The 23,930-nt window shown below is 32.8% G+C and overlaps 1 protein-coding gene across 2 annotated transcripts in view; it reads left to right on the top strand.

Moving 5' to 3' along the window:
• Nucleotides 1–18,230, top strand: part of LOC150096278 (uncharacterized) — a 269,156-nt gene extending 250,926 nt beyond the window's left edge. For both annotated transcript variants that reach the window (XM_090409235.1, XM_090409234.1), the window contains exons 13-14: nucleotides 5,995–6,074; nucleotides 15,099–18,230. In XM_090409235.1, the coding sequence (XP_090265361.1) occupies nucleotides 5,995–6,074; nucleotides 15,099–15,216 (198 nt within the window). In that variant the 3' untranslated portion in view covers nucleotides 15,217–18,230. The remainder of the gene's footprint in view (nucleotides 1–5,994; nucleotides 6,075–15,098) is intronic.
• The last annotated feature ends 5,700 nt before the right edge of the window (nucleotides 18,231–23,930 follow it).

Here is a 23,930-nt window from a genome sequence, read left to right as displayed (position 1 = left end):
AATTCGTGAGAAAAGACCCAGTCTAGTTAAAAGATCGGAATAATATTCCCTGGTTATTGTTTTACCCTTTTCAAGATAATTAATAATCAAAATGCCTTTAGCATTCCAAAACACCGATGCCATGACCTTTCCTACCGATGGAACTGACTTTGTTTTCTTTGGTTCAGAACAACCAGCTTCTGTCCACTGTTTTGACTGCTGTTTGGATTCTGGTGTGTAATGGTGAATACAAGTCTCATCTATGCTAATAAATCAATGCATAAAATCAGTTTTATTCTTATTAAACGCTCCAAGCACTGCTCGCAGATCAAAAACGCACTCGCATGATTTTCATGCGAGTGTGTTTTTGATCTGTGAGCAAGCGCAGCTTTTTCATTTACAATTCTTCATGCAAAATATATCCTACACGTTCTTTTGAAATGCCTGTAGTCTCAGCAATTTCACAAATCCCCAGATTTGTGAAATTGCTGAGACTACAGCAATTTCACAAGAAGCAAATTTCAGCAATACCTTATCATGCACTTGAGCAATGATTTCTGGTATCACGGCCTGGTATGCCCATGTTTAAACTCGACAGCCCATTTCTTAATTGTCTAAAACGAAGGAGAAGAGTGCCCATAAACTTTTATGAACTTCAAATGAATTTCTTTTGCTGTTAAACCTTCTTTTACAAGAACTTTCATAACCTCACGGTACTTAATTTTATCCATTTCAAGGGATACAGACAACACTTTTTCTTCAGACAGCTGTATAAAACAAACTACTTGATAGAATGACTTGAAAAAATGACCTTAGGAAAAAAAATCTTGCCGGTAGTGTTGCAATCTAGGGTCGAGGACGAGAACTTTTCAGACCATCCTTTTATATATATATATATATATATATATATATTATATTTTTTCATATATACAGGGTGTTTCTGAATACCCTTGGTCTTCTAGGGTATGTGTGTGTGTGGGGGGGGGGTGTCACAGTTTTGATTAGCAAGTTCTGGTGCATTCTTTCAAAAATGCCTTGCATGGTTTAGATCTTACCTGCTGCAGTCGGTATCTTTGCCAACAAATCTTGTACTGCCTCCATAGGGATTTCATACACAAGACTCTTCAAGTGGCCCAGCCAAAAAAAAGAAGTCAATTGGAGTTAAGTCTGGTGAACGTGTAGGCCATGCCACTGGACCACCGCTACCAATCCATCGCCCACCAAATATTTGGTAGAGAGAGTTTCGGACATCATGTGAAAAGTGTGGCGGCACACCATCATGTTGAAACCACATGCAATGGCACATCTTCCAACAACTCTATCAGTGTCTCTTGCGGGAACATTAAGTACATGGGGCCGTTCAAGTGGGATGGAAGAAGATACAGTCCGATCAACTTGTCGCCAACAATGCCTGCCCACATGTTGATGGCAAACTTGTTCTGGAATCCATGGCAGTGAGTAACGTAAGGGTTGTCTGGACCAAATGTGGCCATTTTGGCAGTTCTACATGCTTTCCTTAGTAGATACAGCTTTATCAGTGAAGAGCACTAGTTCTGGAAATCGAGACGTTTACACAACTTTTTTTTTACACAAAAAAATAGTCAGTTCCTCCCCCATTCCCCAGTCTTCTCGTCAGAAAGAGTTTAGAAATGCCATCACCATGCCCTACATCCGTAGCACATCCGAAAAAATTGCCAAGATTTTAAACAAGTACAACCCACACACAGCATTTAAGACCTACTGCAAACTTGCTACTCTTATCCCTTCCACAAAAGATCAGCTCCCTCCTCTCTCAATGCCTGGAATTTATAAAGTACCCTGTTCCTGTAAGCTGGCATGCTTTGGACAGACAAGCAGATCAGCAACCATCTGCCTGGAGGAATGCAAGTCCATACATCTGCAACCACGACTATGGTCAGTCAGGCTTTGCTGACCATGTCTTGGATACAACCCATACATACATATGTATGTATGAGTTGTATCCAAGGAGATCCTATGGGATCTCTTGGGAAAAAACTACCATGCTCACCACAGCAAATTCAAGAAAGAGAGACTATTCTTAGAATCAGCAGCAGCTCTCCGAAATCAACCAAATCTTAATAAATACGGTTGCATTAAGCTTCCTAAGATTTGGGAAACACTTATCACCAGAGGTCCCACCCTACATTCCAGGCCCCCTACAACCGCCCTTAGAGGGCGCTCCACCTAGTTAGGACTTTAGTGTCACCCACGTGGTTGGGCTTGGTATTGTTTGTTATTTGTGTTTGTTACATTAGTTTTTTTGTAATCCCTGAAGATGTCTCAGTGACTGAGATGAAATATAGAAAGTGTTAAATTCTGTTTTAATTTTTTCTGAGTGTTGTAAAAAATCCATTAATCCTCCAACATGACTTTTACACAACATTGACTGAATCGCATAGAGAACCCAATTATTTAATCATGCCAATATAGACGAGCAAATCCATTGCAACAAATTATATATACAGGGCATTTCAGAATACCCATTATAAACTTCTGGGGTGTGTAGGGAGTCAGGGTAGATAAGATTTTGATTAGCACATGTCCGTAAATGTGCTGTTGCAATGGTACAGGTCAAAAACTTTTCCCGGTCTATGCTGACATGAGTTCAGCCACTGGTGGATCAGGCCATTAACATCAGGGTGGTTTGTGGTGACTAGGGAAAGGATGTGTATATAATTTTATCACAAATTCGATCACATCAAACGGGTGATCTGAAAACAAATTTACTCATTTTGAAAGAGTCACTCACAATCGACAGTTTAGATTACCCCTCAGGTAGAGTTCATGCTGAAACTATAAAAATCCTTGAGTAGACATAACTATATATAATAAATAACGGAAAAACTCACGTAGAAATATTATTTAATGGTATAATTTTCGCCCGTGTGTCACAGGCATCTTCAGTACAATTAGGCACAAAAATCAAACTTTTTTTTTTTTTTTTTTTTTTTTTTTTTAGGAAAGTTATTGACCTTTTTAGTTATCTTACACCAGCTACTTAGGTGGCGCTTTTTGGAATTGTCAGTTAATGTTTGATTTTTGTGCCTAATTGTACTGAAGATGCCTGTGACACACGGGCGAAAATTATACCATTAAATAATATTTCTACGTGAGTTTTTCCGTTATTTATTATATATAGTTATAAAAATCCTCTTTCTAGTGATGATAATGCAGTGTTGCATTGATGCATATCACTAGCACATCACATTAATGCAAATGGCAATTACATGGATGCTGACTATGTCAACATGATGTTAATGTATAGCAAATAGGAGAAACCTTCTGTAAGTACCCGTGGCATTGTACATGCCATAGGTATCTCTCACTCCAACACCTGCTGAGCTCTGCATGCTGATCAGCTCCATCCCTTCTGGTAATCAGAAGGTTCAAGCACTGGTCCCAACAGGTTGATGAAGGCTGTTACAAGCCAAAACTAGTCGTGTTTTTATATTAAAACCTTTTTACTTAAATCTCGGTTCTAGTCATTCAATTCTTTTTTAAAAAAAAAATATATATATATATATATATATATAAAATCATTGAATCCCTTTGTTGTCATATAATCTTGCCATAATCTCTCCTTATTGACTGCTTCTTACCCTTTTTCTATCCACCATGCTGTCTTTTTCTTATTTTCTCTTACTTGATCTTCCACAGACTTCTGTTGATTACCCCTCAGGTAGAGTTCATGCTGAAACCATAAAAATCCTCTTCCTAGTGATGATAATGCAGTGTTGCATTGATGCATATCACTAGCACATCACATTAACAGTAGTTTCAATTTCTGCAGTTTTCTTTCTTCGAGATCTGTGTGTGTGTGTGTGTGCTAGGTTTGACAGCTCTTTAACTTTCTTTGCATTTACTACTTTACATTTATCCTGTGGTTGTTGCTTCTTCAATTTACCATTTGTTATGCTTACCAATTCCTGTGCTCCTTCCTGTTTGTAATTGTCACCTTTGCTTTACCATTCTCTCTGCTTACTTTTTTATCAGATTAAAAAATATAGTCACTGACATGCCTCAATCACATTCATATGCACTTCTTCACAGTTTTATATTTTGAATTTTCATGATCTTTGCTGCATTGTTTTCAGCAATACATTGAAAGTAAAGTATGGTAACCCCTCGAGTTACGTAAGTAATGCGTTCCGTAAACCTTTACTTAACTTGAATTTTACGTAAATCGAATTTGTAAATTGCTTAAGTGTAACTTCGTAAGAAACTGTAATATTTATTATTATTATATGTATGTTATTTACACAGTATTATTTTATAAATGAAACATCATGCAGCAGTATTTACTCGGATATAAACTATAAAAGTATGAAAAATGCGAACTTTATCCTTCACTATCGTATTCACTGTTGAAATAGGTCGATTTATATCCCAAGCTATTGTTGATATAATTTTCCCGTCTTCATACGTGTGAATAATTTTCAACTTTTCTTCTAAAGTAATTGCAGACCTTTGTTTTTTAGATTTATTACCAGCGCATTCAGTTTTGCGTTTCGAATCTATTTTAAGGGTAAATAAACAACGAACACTAACGGTGATAAATAAGTGACTAAACTAACCGCACAAGGCATGGACTACTGATGGGTCGGGGAAAGGATGAATTGTTTACGAAGTCCTTATTTCTAATTGTAGGTTTCAGTTTGAATGGTACAGCTTTTGCGCACTTGCCCTCTGCTGCTCTCGGCGTTTACCAGTAACCTGTCACTGCCCGTTACTATTCGTTACATTTGCTGTGAATGCCGAGTCTAGTTAACATTATGTTGTTGCATACTGCAAGGATGTCAAAGACGCAAAAGCTGCAAACATGTTCATACACGCTAGTACATTTTTGAGATTTATTACGTAACAGCGAATTTACGTAAATTGGGGGGTTACTGTATGTATAAGTTATACCGTGGTGCTCCATGAGTCAGAGCACTGTGGCTGCTCTGCAGTCGAAACCAAGCAAACCGCGGCGCCGCCTGGTTGCATTTGTTCATCGAGTGAGAGGCTGTGTAGCTCAGTGGATGTGGCGTTTGCACATCACAGCACTTGATTGCACAAAGGAAGACTTGGTTTCAAATCTAGTCAAATCTCCTCTGACTAGAGGAGATTTTTCTAATCCTTTTTTCAACCAGTTACCAAGTTAGTTGATCTATGGCACAGGCAAGTGGGTTTTTCATCCCGTAAACTAAAAAAATCAACCGTAGAACCCACATTATTTTAGACATTAAATATATCGTGTTTAGGGACCATGAGATGGCAGCACTTGTTGAGCCGTCTCTTCACTGTGTGCTGCTTAATAAATTAGTGATAGCTATCTCTGATTAGTACCAGTGGAGACTGAAATGCCCACTCAGTCTCCAAAAAGTTTTTTTTGTATAAGTTATTGTGAAAATTGGAATTACTCTTTTTATTTTAATCTACCGTAGAGAATTAATTAAAAACAGGATTTTTAAATGTAAAGATTATGAACAAAATGCAAGTACTAATGACTGATAAACAATCATATGACAACCAAATTAATGAATTGCCTGCACCATTAGTTTCAGTTCTCAGTACCAGTTAACATCAAAACTAAAAACAAGACTTCTTCTTAACTTGGAACTTCACCTTTTAAATGAAATGACATCCAGATTAATATCCCTTTATCGCAAACTGATCATAAACACAGTTCCTTTATAATATTTTAGGAACTTACTTTCAAGGATGCATTTTTATTACTGATTAAAGCTTATATGTATTTCATAAAGAAATACGTATAAGTTAAATTTAATATCTTTGTTTTATTTTTATTGTGTTTATTCATGTTCAGTGTTTTTGGTGAATCATGTATTAAAATGAACTGATTTAAATAAAAATATTAAATAAATAACATGAAATTGTGCTATCATGAAAGCGGTACACGAACCAGAGTAATTTTGCTGTCTTTAGTTTTATGCATTAAATGTAGTAGTGAAACATATTTATACATACAAATTTTATTTCCTTTTTGTCTAGGTCCAAAGAAGTAGTGATGATGACAGTGTAGAAAAGTGTACAATTTGTCTTAGTGAATTTGAAGATGATGAAGATGTAAGGTAGTGTTGCTTTCATATGTCTTCTCTATTGAGTAATTTTCAAAGAATTTCAGCTGCTCACAAATTTCTTCAATGTGACTGTATATACATTCTAATCAGCACTGCACCTTATTCTGCTTAAATGCTCTCTGATCAATTGGGCATATTTTAATTCTTAAAAATATAAATGCATTTGGCTGTTTAGTACCTAGTATTCGTCTATGATATATAATCAAAATTTAAGAGATTTGAGAACTGGTAGAAATATACATAATAAGAGGAAGTAGGTTACAAAACTAGATAAACAGGAAGTAAATAAATAAATAAAAACATTTTAGCTTGTGGGCAGTTAAGTTTAGTATATGTAGTTCTGCAGTGAAAATGGAAAAGCACGTAGACGAGGAGCGACCAACGACATGCGAGCATGGTCATGTAATCAACCTATCTAGCCACACCTTGAATAACGGTCAACTTGCATTACTCGATAAAGGCCTAAACTTTGCAGTAGCACCTAGAACTGTTAATAAACTGTATGTTATATACCACATAGAAAGAAGCATTAAGTCTCTTCCAAATAATATAGCTGATAAAATTCATTTAGAAACCAGCAATGTGTTGAAAAAAAAAAAAAAGACATATGCAGCAATCTTACAAAAATAGAACTAGCAGCAATCAAATCATTAAAAGCTAGTCAAGATATAATTATTAAAAAAATCGGACAAAGGTAATGCAATGGTCGTCCTTGACAGATCAACTTACATCCATCAGATGAAAATCAATGAGTCTCCGGTAACAGCACCTATCAGCTTGTAAACTATAATCTGATGAACAGGATAAAGAAAAAATACTGTGAAATTACTTAAGTCCATCACTTCTTGACTGTCAGACACTTTTAAAAAACTTATGCCCCATTACATCATTCTCCCAGAATATATGGTGTTCCCAAGGTATACAAACATAACGTTCCACTTCGGCCAATAGACAGCCCTAATTATCACCTAGCCAAGAAATTAGCATCAACACTCAAGGAATTGGTAAGTCATTCCCCCTCCTATATAAAGAACACATAACACTCAACAAAGATGATTTATTAGTCAGTTTTGTTGAGTGTTATGTGTTGACGGTTCTCTCCTTTTCACAAATGTCCCAATCAGTGACACAATTCTTCTCCTACAGAACAAATTTCCACCCGACATTACGGCTCTCTTTGTCGACTTATTATGTTCCGGTGACTTTGTGTGTGGCAAAATAAATTTTACCTACAAAAAGAAGATATGGCCGTGGGCTCACCTCTATTTCCCCCTCCCCCATTGCTAACTTTTATATGGAAACTTTTGAGCAATGTGCTCTTGATTCCTTTACTGTAAAACCTATAGTTTGGCTTAGATACGTTGACAATGTTTTTGTTATCTGGCCACACAGTCGCCATATTTTAAATACAATTTTTAGCCACCTGAACAAACAACATGAGCACATGCAATTTACTATTGAAATTGAAAATCAGAACTCGTTTTCTTTCCTGGATACACTAGCCACTCTTCACTAAAATTTGGAGTCATTAACACCCTCAAAAACAGAGCTATAACAATTTGTGCTAATGAACAAGCTCTTAAACAAGAATTCAAAATTATAACAATACATTTATAAATAATGGCTATAGCAAAAGTACTATTGATAAAGTTCTTCATAAAACTTCATCAAAAAATAATATAGATTATAGTATTGTACACCCACAGTTCATAAAATCTGGTCTGCGAAATTGCCAAGAATAGTCAATTCATGCAAGGGGAGAAAGAAATAAAGGATATACGAATTAGTCACCAACACTCGAAATCACGTGCTTTATATATAAAATTTTCCAACTGTTATACAAGCAAAATAGTTACCACTTTAAAAACTACAGTGTTTATAAAAGAAAAGTTAATTTTACGACGTGTAATAATAAACAAATCATCCCACAAGACCGATTAATTACCCCATTATCGGAATGGATTCTCCTTCTGACATGTGCAGAAGTGTCAAAGGGTCTCACATCTGTGTGTGTACAGTAAAACCATAGCTGTCTCATACATTAAAGGGTTATTAGAAAAAATTAATAGAATCGTACAATATTACAATCTTAATGCCACTTTTAAACCACCTTTAAAATTAAAAAACATATGTTAAAGATACCAAGCAATTTTATAAGCTAGGTTTTTAATCCTTTTCCCAAATGTAAGCAAACAGACAAGTAAGTCGAGTTTATGGCTGCACGTAGTGCAACACTTGGCAACTCGTTCTAAAGGTGGAGTAAGCTCCGATCACTTTCCTTGGAACTTTCCCCTAATGCAAAGCACATTTCCTTGTGGAGATGTATGATGCCATGCATTATACATCTCTTACACGTGGAGCTAGTTTCTGCTTAGTAATGATATAATCAATTATAGATTTTGTTCCTCTGCCATTCCAAGTATATGTTTTGTTTTGTTTTTTTTTTTAAATATTAGTTATTTTAAAATTACTGAAATTACAGAAGTCTAATAGTACTTGACCATTGTTTTATATGCAAATTTCTCCATATTTTCCTAAGAATGGATTATTTCCAACTCTAGCATTAAGATCTCCTGCTATTAATATATAGTCATTTTTATTACATTTATTTAACTGTTTTTGTAGTTCCTCATAAAATGTTTTGGAATTCTCTTTTCAATCTTCTCCAGTGACATATACTTCTATAATATTTAAGTAGATTTTATTTATTTTTAATTTACCTATTGTAATTTGACCATTTACAAAATTGTACTTTCATATTCTATTTTTCCATTTATTATCAATTAAAATGGCCACTTCTTTAGAAGCTCTGATATGTTGGTCCACTCCACTATATAACATAATAAAACATCTAAATCTTTTGTTCCCTTTAATTTCTTTTTTTGTTTCTGTTATCAGGACTATATTAATACTTTAGTTTTTAGTTGTTTTGCTAATTCTAATTCTTTCATTATGCTTTGTACATTCCACATGGCTGTTTTTAAAATGTTTGAGATTCCTAATAGTTTACCTTGATTCCTTCTTGGTCATTTTCCATTGTTTCTGTCCGATGAATTTTCCATAAAAGCATCTGGATTGTAGAAATTTTTTACTTTGTAAGGTAACCAGCCTTACACAAAATTCCCAACCTGCAGGACCAGAGTATCTCTCTTAGTCTGGTACCTATCGCTCAACCTGTCCACCCAGGGAAGCCCAGTAGCTTATCCTGAGGCCATTGGTATGTACACGCCTCCTCACTGCATCAAGGTGGAGATACCGTTAAGAAGGAACTTCAAAATTTCATCTACTATAACTCCAAGATCCTTATTCTCATTTCTCCAAATATCATTCTGCCAATATAATATGCTGTTGGATATCTCATCACATCAAACTGTGTAACTTTACACTTATTGATATAGCTGTTACCATTTGCCCTGCCTATCTTTGCATCAGCAAACAGTTGAACATCTCCTGTCGGGGCCCTTCCCCAATATCATTAATATATAGATTTACCACTAGTGGTCCCAGGATTGATCCTTGGGGTCAATGTTCTCTCTAAGCTGTGCACATGTTTTACAACTAGCGCAGAAAGCAAAAAATATGCGCACACTAGATTTTCAAGATGAAATTAAAATTTATTAATTAAAGAAGTTCCACCTAAACATTAACCTATAAATTCTTTAAAAAATACGGTAACTCGGCAACGCTCAAGCCTATAACCTCGCATTTTTTATTACATTCTCGAAGTTGCACAAAACTTATAAATTGTTAACAGTAACCTATTTGAGGCTAGTGATTTGATGCCAAAGTGAAAGGGGTGTGACTCAAATGTGTAATTTTTAAGTAGCATATAGAATGACGCACAGTTTGTTTACATCTCATGCCTGAACTCATGGAAAATTCCCAAACGTGATTGGCTGATCAAATTAGTTCAAGATCATGACGAATTAAAACAATGGGTTCATAATTTTAATAAAAATAATTAAATAATTTTAAAAACTTAAATTAGAGTACAATTAAAAAAATATTGTAACATTTCTCTAATTTTTAAAAGGAATTTTAAAATAGTAGACTAAATAATAACATTTGTGTATACGTAAGGCTCTAAATAGAGCCTTCGTGTACATAAGGTATATTTAGAGCCTTATGTACATGCATTGAGATACAACCAAGTTAATTAAATCTAGCCTCTAGGCATATCTTTTAGCTTTTGTGTTGCCCTCGGCAATGTTTAGTGTTGGTTCAGCTGTTGCCTTGCCAAGTTATTCAGTGAATAGTGTACATTTGTAAATTTATAAATACAAAAAAAAACATTCTTCAAATAACAAAATTGCAAAAAACTGATGCACCATGTCAAATTCAAAGGAAGCAAAAGGTGTGAAGCGAAAACAAACTGCTAGCTGCTTTAAAAGTGAATGGCTGGATGAAATAGTGAAAACTGCTATGCCAAAAGCTCATGAGTTGATAAACATTCAGCTGTATGAAATATTTATGTATGATGCTACAATTGGTGTTGTTTGTATTTATTGTCATGATGCAAAGGTTGCTGGGGATTTTGCTAATGGGAAGAAGTTTGATGTCACTTGGAAGTTGGACTTTTTGAAACGCCATTTGACAAGTAAAATACATCTGGATGGTGTACACAAACTTAGGCAACAAAATTGTTCATTGCCAGCTACAGGAGTACTGCGTATGCTACATGAAAGTTCAGATGACCGAGAGAGAAAACGATCAAACCCAGAGCAGATTAAAGTTCTTATTGACAGTGTCTTATTAGTTAAGATGAATAACTCTTTACTTTCAGTTCAACATATTAATGAACATATGGAAAAGTATGTTCAACTCCCAGCAGCTGGCAAAGCAAAAATTATGCGTTTGAATTTCTGGAAACAATTAATTTAATTGTTGTTTTTGCACCACCTTGTGCAATGGAACTATCATACATCCCTTCCATTACTGAGGTATCATTCCTGAACTGAGACTCAAGTTATACAAATGTGTGAAAGGCCTAGCCAATTCAGCTGAACATTCCTTTAGCAATATATTTCCTTTAGCATAATATTCATGCATATTATTCTCTAATCCAATGAGTAACACACCTATTCTTTCAGATATGATGTTACAAGAAAGGATCAACTTGGTGAGCCCTGGTTTAACAATAAAGCCCACTCTGCCTTGTTTACCACTGTTTGAGGATGCTCCCAGGAGTATCTGTGAGCCATCATACCATCTTGCTGTTAGTTCTTTTAATCTTTTTGTTTCATGCAGCAGGTGGCACTTAGTTCTGATAGAATCAACTTAGACGTTCACTAGGAGAATGTCTAAGTTGAACATTCACTAGGAGAATGTCTAAGTTGATATTAGTTAGTTCTTTGATTAATAAATCTATTCTGTAGTCTCTTGCTTAAAATTCGAGCATTGTATATTCGAAATTCAACTTATATTCGAAAATTAGAATATAAGTTGATATTAGTTAGTTCTTTGATTAATAAATCTATTCTGTAGTCTCTTGCTTAAATTCGAGTATTGAGGGTACTGATTACCAGTTTCAAAGATCTAATAGATGGCCTACCTTCATCTGCAATATTCTTAGCACTCCTGATTCCCTCCCCCATATCTGTTGTCTCTAGTTTTTGATCAAGTGCTTTATTTCTAACCCAACTCTCAGATCCATAACTTAAAACTGGCTTCAATACTGTTTTGTGTACTGTTAGTTTGGTGTTTTGGCTAATTCTCTCTTATTCCATATAAATTTATTCAGCTGGCAGCCTACCATATCGGCTTTGCTTATTCTGTTGTTTATTTCCAGATTTAAACCATCTTCACTAAAAACCGTGCCTAAATAGCTGAAATATTTTACTTGTTCTATAGGATCTCCATATAGAATGCAGCTGAAGTTTTCTATGCTCTTGCCAATTTTCATAATTTTAGTCTTTTTATTGCTGATTTTCATGTCAAATTTGTTACAGCTGTTATTCAATTTAGTTAGTGAATCCTGGAGACTTGCAGCAGGTGTGTTTAGGAGTACAACATCATCGAGCGAGAATATGCTACCTGCTGTTGTTTGACATCTCCAATTCTAATTTCCAGCTAATGCCACTTTCTTTCATGATATGATTCATATAGGTGATGAATAAGGGTGGAGATAATGTGCATTCTATACATAATTATAGTATATGTAGGTAGATATATTTATAAAACAACAGCAGGTTGCATATTCTCGCCCCCCCCCCCAATTATTGTCATCTATATGACATTAGAATTGGAGATGTTAAATTTAGTTCTTTACTATATTCACATAATATTATGTACCTAAATAAATCCAGTACAGTTTTTTCAGATCTCATTAACTAAATTAAATAAGTATTGAAAAACAAATTTGATATGAAAATAGGCCAGAAAATGAAAAAAGACTATAAAAAAAGGTAGGTGCATGAAAAAAAAACTCAACTGCACACACACATATTGAATGTATAGAATTGAACCATAGAACCTGTAGAGCAAGTAAAATAGTTCAACTATTTAGGTACCATATTAAGTGAAGATGGCAAATTAAATATGGAAATAGATTAATTAGCAAAACTTTCCTGACAAATTTGGACAAAACTAGTTGAATAAATTTATGTAGAATAAAGAGAAATTAGCCAAAACACTAATTTATCACTATACAAGATGACATCTAATTTTATCTAATGGATCTAAAAAAAATTAAATTAGAAATCAAACAATTGATCAAAGACTAGAGACCGTATATGTAAGTTTTAAGAAAAATCAAAAAATGAAATAAAGAATCGTTCTAGAAATGATGAACTTGACATTATTATTATTAGCATTCAAGAATATGTCGATAGAGCCAATCTAAGGTAATATTGTTACTAAACAGAATGAAAAAGGAAAAGTGAGTGAAACAGGTATTTGTGTTCAGGTGGCAAAAAGAAAAAATTAGGTGGAGTGATACCTTAGAAGAGGTCAAAATGTGTGAAAAAATATTGAAGAGAATGCAAATAACAAATTAATTTGGAAGAAACTTGGTGATAGAAAACTAGTAATAATATTAAATTAATTATATAAATTATTATATAATCTGTATGTTGCTTTAGAATATCACAAAATGATTGTAAAAATCTCACATAAATGTTTTGCTTGTTATGTTTATTTTTTACAGCATTATATATGCTGAGTGAAAATTTCATTAATAAGGAATATGTTTTTGTTATATGATAAAGTAATCTTTAAAAAAAAATGTTTGCATTTAGTAATGCAATCGTATATATGCTTAGTATTACCAGAGCTGTCCTGTGGTTAAAGCAGTTGTAATATTAAAGAAGACTTAAATATAGTTATAAGTAGTAAACTTGCTTATCTTATGTTGCAATCCTTAGGGAATAACATAGAAATGACATTTATGTAATAGTCTATATTTGTTTATTGTAGTGTTCATATGTCACCCTATTGCTGTGCAACATGCAAGCTTGTAGTAACAGCATTCATTTTGTCGCTTGAGTTTCGCTTTGAATCTCAGTAATGGAATGCGCATTAGAAACACTTGGTCTAATAATCTATCGAGTTAAGTTCTCTAATCTCAGAAAAGTTTTTATGTGTATCTTTAAAAACTACTCTTCAAGGAGGAACTGTAAAGTTAATAATTGAAAGCCAGTATATTGTACCAAGCCTTCGAACATGAGAAGCAAGGTGGAATCTGTAATAAAGTTCCTTTTATTGGAAGTGCCTTTGGAACTTCTCAATTAAATGTATTCCTGTTATCTCAGTGATCATTCTTTATTCTTACTTCAGAAAAATGAGGAAAAAAACTGCATTAAGAAAACTTGCTTACTTAAAGAAGATTTATGCAAGTATATTAGTTAGGTAAGGCCTTTTAACTTTGTACTCTAAGGAAGTTGAGAGATAAAGTAGAATGAATGAATGAATTAGTAAAGACAATAAAATAAGTGCTGCAAAGGAAGTTCTCATATGTGCAAATGAAACTACAGAACTTTTAGCCGAATGTTCAGTTTTTGTAAAATGTTTGATGTTTTGAATTGGATTTAAATGTGAGTTTAGAGGGTATATGTATTTTTTAAGCTCATACTGAGTAATTCTTCGAATGGCCATTTAATTATTTGTATTTATTAAGAAGTTAGAAATTTACTACTTTTAATTCTGTAAGGAGTGTCAGATCTCCTTAAAGACATAAAGTAAATTACTTATTATAGAGAATTGTATCTGTTGTGTATAGTTATATTTGTAGTAAATATTTAATTAATGCTGATTTTGGAGTCAGTGCACAATCATGGAATTTGTTTCACATTGACTAACAAATCTGAAACATTCTAACCGACTAAAAAATAAAATTATATATGAGTTAACTTACACCATGACTAACTATAAATGTATTAGTTTCATATAGGCAGGGAATAACATAATTGGAGCAATCAAGCTTCAAATATAACAATGGTTATTATATTTGGATGATCTGGATGTAGACAATTTAATGTCAGTTACAAAGTGTACATACTGCTTAATGTGTATATTTTTCTTTTGTAATATATATATATATATATATATATAGCTATTGCCTTTTACCACATACGTGCACTTCTGTTAATACTCACCTCAATTTTCTTATAATAATGTTTTTTCTCTCTCACTTTTTAGTTCAGTTTTGTGACAATGTACATTTTGGATTACACCTCGTTATAGAAAGTTTTTTTCACTTGGCTATAAATTAAATTAAAAATGCCAAGAAATTATATTCTTGTTTAATCCTTTATGCAAGTGTAAGCAAACAAAGTTTGCATGTGAAGTATCTTTACTACTAGGCTACTTTAGCCTCTGTATACAAGTAGATGTCATTACAATACTTCACACACAAACTTTATTTGCCACTTACAATTAAAAGAATAAGCAAGAGTATAATTTTTTGGCATCCAATTATGTTATTTTGTATGTACTTTACACGTTCATTTCAGTTGTAGAAAAGGAAAAAAAAATTCCATTATACTGAATTTCAGCTTAAAAAAATTTTTTTTTTTTCAGGCGCCTTCCTTGCATGCATTTGTTTCACATTGAATGTGTTGACCAGTGGCTAACAACCAACAAGAGGTGTCCTATATGTCGAGTAGACATCGAAGAACATTTGAAGGATCTGTTGTAATAATGCCATGCCTTCATACTGTAGCATATAATGTGTCCCAAATTTATGAGTGTAATCATTGAAAATATAATGGCTAAATTATTAGCTAAAATTATCTTGTGAAGTACATCTTACTAGAACTTGATCAGATGTACATACTTACCAGTTAATTGATACCATATTTGTAATAATAATAACATCCGTTTTTCATTTTATATATACATGTATATGTACTGTGTGTGTGTGTGTGTGTGTGTGTGTGTGTGTGTGTGTGTGTGTGTGTGTGTGTGTGTGTGTGTGTGTGTGTGTGTGTGTATGTTTCTGAGTGTATATGTATTTTGTATGTAAATGTACGTGTGTGTGTGTGTATATATGTATATATATACACACATACATACATGTGTGTGTGTTTTTTTCATGTAGTGATTTTACTGTTTTTTTTTAAAGCGCGAGTCATCTCCATTTCCTAGAAATATTCATTAAATCATGGCAATAAAAGATTTTTCTAGTTGGAAAACAAAGTAACTTAAATTCCTGCTAGAGCTGACTGTCACTATAGCAAACACCATTATAACAAACTCGCTCACTATAACAAACTACTGAAAATCCTGATCAACGCTCCATAGCTACAATTCTATGATACAAGAAATTTGCTATAACAAAATGTCCATTATAACCAACTATTCCAATAGTCCCTATAAGTTTGCTATAGTGAGAGTTAATATATATATATATATATGATCATTAGTTACATCGACTCGGTGATTAGATATGTTCATCTTTTTTTGACTGACTGAAACCGAGAAAATAGATAAGTTTGAATTCAAACTTAACATTTATTACTTTTTAAATTTCATTACTTTTTTTAATTTGCTTTAAGTGTTACCACACCTGAAGAAGTCGTTTTGAAGAAATATGTTGTGTGCTCCATTACATTAACTTATCTATTTTCTTTGTTTCAGTCAGTCAAAAAAAGATGAATATATATATATATATATATATATATATATATTATAGTTTGATAATAGTTAATTACGAAAGTGGTTTGCTTCTCAGGGCAGTTGTTTTTTCTTTTTCTTTTTTTTCTTCTCTCCTTTTACATAAAACCATGTATTGAAATTTTGTGCTCAGGGTTTAATGTAATCCCGATAATTTGTAATTTGTGTTCGTGCAGAAATAAACATTAAATTGAAACCTTTTTATTTATAAAACAATTGTAGTTTCACTACTTGAATTTTGGAATATAATTTAAATGATAATCTGACAACACATTTTATAATTAATTTACTGTTAAAGATTAAAATTTTATTTTACAGAAATATTTTCTGAGTCAAACTAAAGGTGTGGATATAAATTTGATTTTTTATGTGATAAGAGAGAAAATTTTTAGTACATTCATGATATAAAGTGATCAATTAACAGTTTACAAAAAATAAAATCCTTAACATCCTGGTAACAGTACTGACAATTGACATCAGTAGCTTTTATTTTGGTGACACTTGCAAAAATTAAAATAAAAGATCATTAAAGAATTACTTTATTTTTAAATTATATACTACTTCTCCATTCCATTTACTGTGTATATTCTCCTCAGTAAAACTGTTGGTGATACTTGGACTATGTCATTTGAAACTGCAGACTTCAGCTATGCAATTTTATTATTAGATCTTTTATGTTGATTGTTATTTAAATCATTGAATTTTAATAGCCATATGATATTCATCACAAGAAATTAACTTTTCTGAGATCTTAAATTCCTGTTATTTAGAAAGTTTCCTTCACCTTCATCAAAAAAAAAAAAAAAATCATATAAAGCTAAATAGGTATTACTTGCAACCTCAGCATTTATTATTTAAAAAAAATTCAGTCAGTTTATAATCCAAAAGGCATCACCAGTAATTCGCATTTGTTCTCTTTCATGACTTGAATTATCAGTTGCCATTCTGATAATTCAAGGGTTGCATAAATAGTAGATTACTGTATTACTTTTTTTTTGGTATTGTATGAAAGAAAAAAAAAACATTCATCAATTTATTTGATTTTATAAAGAGAATTCCTTTCTTTTTAATATTTATGATAAAAAATAATTTTATACTGCATGTGGATAATTTGAATATTTTGTTTAACTGATCCATAAAATTATATTTATAATTAAGTTTCCTGTTAACAAAAAAATAGACTGACAAAAATATTTACACAATATGCCATTTAGTTCTTTTTTTTATGTTTACATATCTAGCTTTTATATCAAAACATATTATTTATTATTTAATTCATTTTTATGTGGGGGAAAAAAAATCTGGATTTCAGAAAGCATGCAGGGTTTAAGAGAGTGGCACATAACTGTTGAAGTGAGCTAATTTTTAAGTTCTTTAAATTGTCAGCCTTGTGATACTATTTTTTATTTATTTTATTTTTATTTTTTTTTTTTAATTCTACAAGACTGACAATTTAAATAACTTAAAAATTAGCTCACTTCAATAGAGTTAAAATATGCCAGTCTCTTTCATAGTGTCTCTGTATACATTCTAAAATCCATTTTTTTAAAGTATTTTTTTTTAGGTTGCCTTTCATGGTTGACCTGAGGAATGGTTTGTTACACGTATTTGTTGCAAATTTTTATTATTATTTTTCTAATATCTGGCTATGAATTTGTGAAATATTGAAATGTGAATACTTTGTTTTGTTAATATTTTGATTATGGTTGCAGCTATTTGAGACCTATTTCTGTGAATGTGGAAAAAATATCAAATTCTAAATCACTTATTATAAAAATTACATTTCATCTACATTTTACATAAATTTAAATTTGTTTAAAGAAAGGTTAGTAAGAAATAAAATAACACATCATAATCATGAAAAATATTGATTTATTTGAAAAATATTCTAATGCATGTATGTCTTCTTTTTTAAAACCTAGTCATTTGCAGTTAAATATTTTTTTCCAAGGACTAGATTTTAGAATTTTATTATTACTGTATGGTAATTACTGCTTAATAAATTACTCAGTGAAAAGACAAGGAAGTTAATAACTAGCTGCTTTGCATTTTGTGCTGGTTTTCACCTCTTTAGCACTTATGCATTTATGAAATGATCCCCCCCCCCCTACTGCACTTATATTACATAGCTGTACGGTGATGTACAAATCAAAACAGTATTACTGCTATTTCTTAGATAGTGCATACTTTTTATTCTGCATCATTAGTGCAGCCCATTAGTGTACTGGCAGACCTCTACAAACTTTCAAGAAATGAACAATTCGTATTTATGAGAACTAATTTAAACTAATAAATTGTGACTTTCAGTTCATTTTACGATTGCAAAACCTCATGCTTAAGAACATTTTACATTGCTTGAAGTTCATTGATATTTTATGATGAACCGGAAAATGTTTAGTCCTGTAATTCCTTCCTCTTTCTACACCATATTGAATGCTCTTTATGTTAGGCATATTCCACACATTTAAGTGTGCACATATTTCAAGGTTAATAAAAAAATAGAATGCTGTAAATATGCTGTTATATTTTTATTTTTTATTTATTACCTTGAAATATGGAAAACAAACAGATGTAGTGATTGTGGAAGTGCCAAAAAAAATTTGATTGGTTCAAAAATAAACCTACATCATTAAACGATCTTAGCAAAATTGACAAATATGCTTGTTCACTTGCCCATGGCAACTAGATTTTGCCAGTTGGGGAGTAGCTGCAGACTGGACAAAATATTTTCTATTTAATAAAAAACACCTTTCTAAACAAAACTTTTGAAACTTTCAGAAAACAGAAGAATATATGTAACCAGAAACTATAAATGTCCATTTCATTTTGATGCTGAATGAACAAGACTAGCAATTTGGGACTTAGCCAACCACATTCTATTCTAATTTGACTGATATTTTGGTACAACATAACCAGACATATGTCAGCTGGAATGCTGGCCATTTTATTTATTTACGTAGGCTGTTCAATAAGTAAAAAGACTATATTTATACAGAAAACAGATTACCTTTAATTGTCATCATTTACATGGTCTTTTTCGAAGTAACTACCGTGAGACGCGATGCATTTGTCCCAACGTTGCGTCCACAGCTTTTACACATGCTTTTGTTGCTTTCGAAATGGCTGCCTCTTAGTGGTTTCTTGAGCTGAGGAAACAGCCAGAAATTGCACGGTGCGAGATCAGGACTGTATTAGGATATCTATGTTCTTTTATTTTTCATTTCAGTTTCATTAATCAATTTTTCGAAATAATTACTCAAATCTTCAAGGATATGTTTTTCTCCCGTTTTCATGTCACCTTTATCTCTAACTCCCTTTACAGCACTCTTTCCTCCATTTCTAAACTTCTTCAACAATCTCTAGAATATTTTGCCACTTTCTTGATATTTATTTTCTATGTTCTTCCCAAAGTCCTCCCATGACTTTTGTTTAGCTAGTTTTACACTTACATTTGCCTCTGTGTTCTCTAAGAACAAAATCTGACTTATTTGCCAGGAACTTTTGATATGCATTCTTCTTCTTTTCCTTCACTGCCTCTTTAACTTACTGTGTCCACCATGGAGTTCTGATTTTTCTATCCTTGCAAACAACCTCACCACAATACTCTCCAGTTGAATCAATCAGGGTTTTCTTCAAAGTTTGGTTCCTGTTCTGAAACTCTTTCATTTTTTCTTCAATAATCTTTGTGTATTTTAGTCTACAGTTCACATCTGTGAGCTGCTCAAATTTTATTCGCTTTAAAACTTTCTTGCATGTTATTCTTTTCAATATAAAATTCAATTTTATCCTGCTCAAGACTAAATAGTGATCACTTCCAATTTCAAATCCTCTGTACACTCTGGTGTCCTGCACCAGGAAGAAAACATCACTATCAACAATAACATAGTCAATGAGACTTTTCTTATTCCTTGCCTCTTCTCTCCATGTGAATTTGTGCACATTTTTATGTTGGAACATGGTGTCAGTAATGTCCAGTCCATGTCCTGAGCAAAAATCCAACAGATATTTGTCATTATTATTAGCTTTTCTCTTTTCTCCAAATTTTCCCAAAAGATATTTGTATGTCTCACAATCATTTCCTACTCTGCTGTTTAGATCCCCAACAAGGACCAACTTTTCCTTTTTCATTGTGTCAGTTTCTTTCTCTAAAGCCTCAAAAAATTCCTTCACTTCTACCTTAGTAGAATCTTCTGTGGGACTATAGGCATAAAATCAGTCTCATTGTCCAGTTCCCCATTCTGATATTTGCCCACATCACTCTACTCGAGACTGCCTGCCATTCAAGAAGATTAGTCTCGTATTTAGTGTTGAATACTATGGTATTCAACACTAAATTCCTTCTTTTCCTTGATTGTCATTGCCTGAATATAACATTTTGTATTTATTGCTCAGAAAGACCTCACCAGTTTTTTTTTTTTTGTTTTGTTTGTTTCAGTCACCCCTATTATGTTGATCTGGTACTTATGTAATTCCTCAGCTAGCTCCATTTCTTTGCCATTCAGTCTTCTTATGTTGATAGTACCGATCTTAAACTCTGGTGATGTTGAGTTGGAGATGTGTTTCCAGATTTGTTCCAGTAGCTGATTTTTCGCTGGTTGCCCTGGTTCCCTGGTGAAATCAACGGGGGTTTTGTTTAACCAGCGACAACCCAGCCGGCATGAAATTTTGTCATGTTGTACCATCATTTTGTATTTTGGTTTAAGCCGATAAGAATACAATTTGGTCTGCTAAATCCCAGATTTCCAGCCCATTCTCGTTTGTTCAGTATCCAGGTAGATACCCAACAGGGTGCACCACGACAAGGTGAGGATTGGACATTAGGTCAGAAGCCCTGGTCGGTTCTCCGCATTCCTTTAAAGGCTATGTAGAGGTCTCCTCTCAGTTATACAGCTTTGACTCTTAAGCAGGCACTGAATTAAATATATATCTAAGTGTAATTCTAAATGCATGGTGTTAATTTTGAGTCCATTAATGATAAACCACTTTAGTTTCAACATATCACTCCTAATGCAATTTTTCTAAATCCTCAATGTAAGCTTTAGTATGCATTAGTGCCATGTAATCAACAACATGTTGGACTTGTTGACACAGTGATTAGCATATCTGCTGTCCAACGAACAAGCTATGGGTTCAAATCTCTTGCCATGGGGGTTTGTGATAGTCTTTAGGTGGGCTATGAATTTTATCATCCTCAGCCTTGCATATTAGAGGCCTGAAATGGCTTGAAGGTCTATGTTTGGTTTCTACAGCAGGTTTCCAGGCTATATATATAGGAAAAAATCATTAGCCAATCCATGGTATATGAATATACCATTGATTTATAAATAAAACTTTCATATGTGGAAGCCACACACACAATATATTATTGTTATGTCAGTACAACGTATATATTATTGTTTTCTGTTATTAACGTTTGATTTTAATTCTATTTAAATAACACAATTAATACCGTATCTAGATATTTTTAGGAGAATGTCATGCTGTATGCAGTCAAATGCTTTATAAATATAAACATCAACAAAAATAGTGAAATGTATATTTCACTGTTTATTATTATTAATAACCAGAAAAACGGACTTATCAGAGGGAGGGCTCATGTAACTCACACCAGCCTATAATGCCTGTTCTTGACTTCATTAACACTATCTGCACTTTCCGACCATAAAGCAATCGATTTCCAACTATGCACCACAAGAGAAAAATCTAGCTCTCACCACTTTCTTGACGTCATTCATTCTATTCTAAATATACATGGATAATCTTTTGTCTTCTCCCCAGCCCCCCCCCCCTCCTCATATAATTAAAATTCCATCTACTGATATGCTAATTACACTTTCAGAAGTTTGAAAGACTACCATATCCTCCTCCTCTCCTTCTTTCTCCTTTTTCTTTCTAGTATCTACAGTCCACAGAGTTCCGATAACTATCTATCTAACACTCCTTTGCACTCTCTCCATTCCTTCTGTCACCTCAGAAATCAATAGACCAGATTTGCAGACAATACCCCAGATAGTTGCATCAAAGCTTCTTAAGAAAGCAAAGTGACTTACTTGTATTTACGAGGGGGGGGGGCGACGGTCTGGAAACTTCTGGTAAGCATCTAGAACAAAAATGATATGAAAGCAACTGATATAACTACAAGAAAGAATATATCTTCAAACCCATTAACCCCTATGTTTCATCAAATTGTAATAATTTGTTCTTTTTCTTTTAGGATGTATACGAAGACAAAATTAATTTTGGTTCTAGGTGTTTATCAGAACTTTTCAGATCCCTCCTCGAACCTGTCCATGTTTATTCCAGCATTGTAATTATCATGTTAATTGTATTTTGCATCATAGCAAACTGAAACGTAACAGGAATAGCATATAAAGAAATTGAATTAGATTTAATATTAAACGAAAGAAAGTATCAAATAGCAGTAATTACTGAAACATAAAAGAAATTAAAACGAACCACGATAACTGAAATTTTTTAATGTAATATATAGTGGAGTTGACAGAGAACAAAGACCACAAGCAGATGTTATGATTTGGATTCATAATTTCCTTTCAAAACAGTTAACATATTATAAACTATGGAATGAACGAATAACAGAAGCTAGAATGAAAATAGAAGTTATTTAACAATAATTAGTTTATACTTATGCCCAAGACCGTCGCCAGATTAGATCGCGTCCTGAGGCAAACAATTAAATAGTGATGGATTATCAGACAAAAATATAAGAAAATCTCCAAATTGCTATTGTGTTTTTATTACAAGGGAAACATTAATGCAAAACGATTACATAATAATATTAATTAAATATTTGCTCTACGGGGATATCGCACAATGAAACTGTTTATAAGCTCTTCTGAATTTAAATTATAAGCTATGCCCGCCTCTATTCAATATAGTTGCTAGACTAACCAATCTTTCTTGGATCATTGTTGTTCGCAAATAATTTTTAATCAGTATAAATACCTATAACTTTTTTCATTATTAAAATATAATAAGCACATAGAAACTGAGATTGTTCAGTTATTTACATAGTGCAGTGCTCTGTTCAAGACTAGAATATCTTTTATTTATTTCTTGTAATGTGAATCTCACACATGAAAGGTTATAAACATGTTGGACATTAGTACTAGGTAGACTAAAGGGGGTCCCACACGGGATGATAATTTCATTTGTCACTTAATTCCCCACAGCCTCCTGTTATTTGGAAAGCAGATATGCCCTCCAACCAGGATGGTATTTGCCTCATAATAATAATATAGTTGTGTGTGTGATAACAGAAACTTATCATTATTGTGGAATGTGCAATTTTGCATTTAAATGTGCAAAAGTGCTATGATTATATTATTTTTAAGTTATCAGTGGCTAATGTCTTCAAATCCACTCAGGCATTAATCGCTGCTAACTTTAAAAAAAAATGCTTATAAGATACATGCTGTAGTATTTATTTCATCATATATGTAATATAATGAGAGATATGAAAATGTACATCTTAAAATTAAATGTTACAGATTTAAAAAATTTTCGATCTATGCATTTTTTTATGGCTAACTATTTTAAAAAATCACTCACTAGGATGAAATAATTTAGTTACCGATTTGAAACATTTTACAAAGTTATTTTTAATGGCATACTACACTATTTCCATGGTACACTGTTCCAAATTTACCGACAAAATTTATGTCGTCTGCTTTACATAGCATTTTTCTGATCATATCATGTGCAATTGTTTGCCTTACT

This window comes from Typopeltis vanoorti, chromosome 19, assembly GCF_054136105.1.
Source record: "Typopeltis vanoorti isolate ZY-2024b chromosome 19, IOZ_Tvanoo_1.0, whole genome shotgun sequence".
Classification (NCBI taxonomy): Eukaryota; Metazoa; Arthropoda; class Arachnida; order Uropygi; family Thelyphonidae; genus Typopeltis; species Typopeltis vanoorti.
This window is presented reverse-complemented; position numbering and strand designations above follow the sequence as displayed.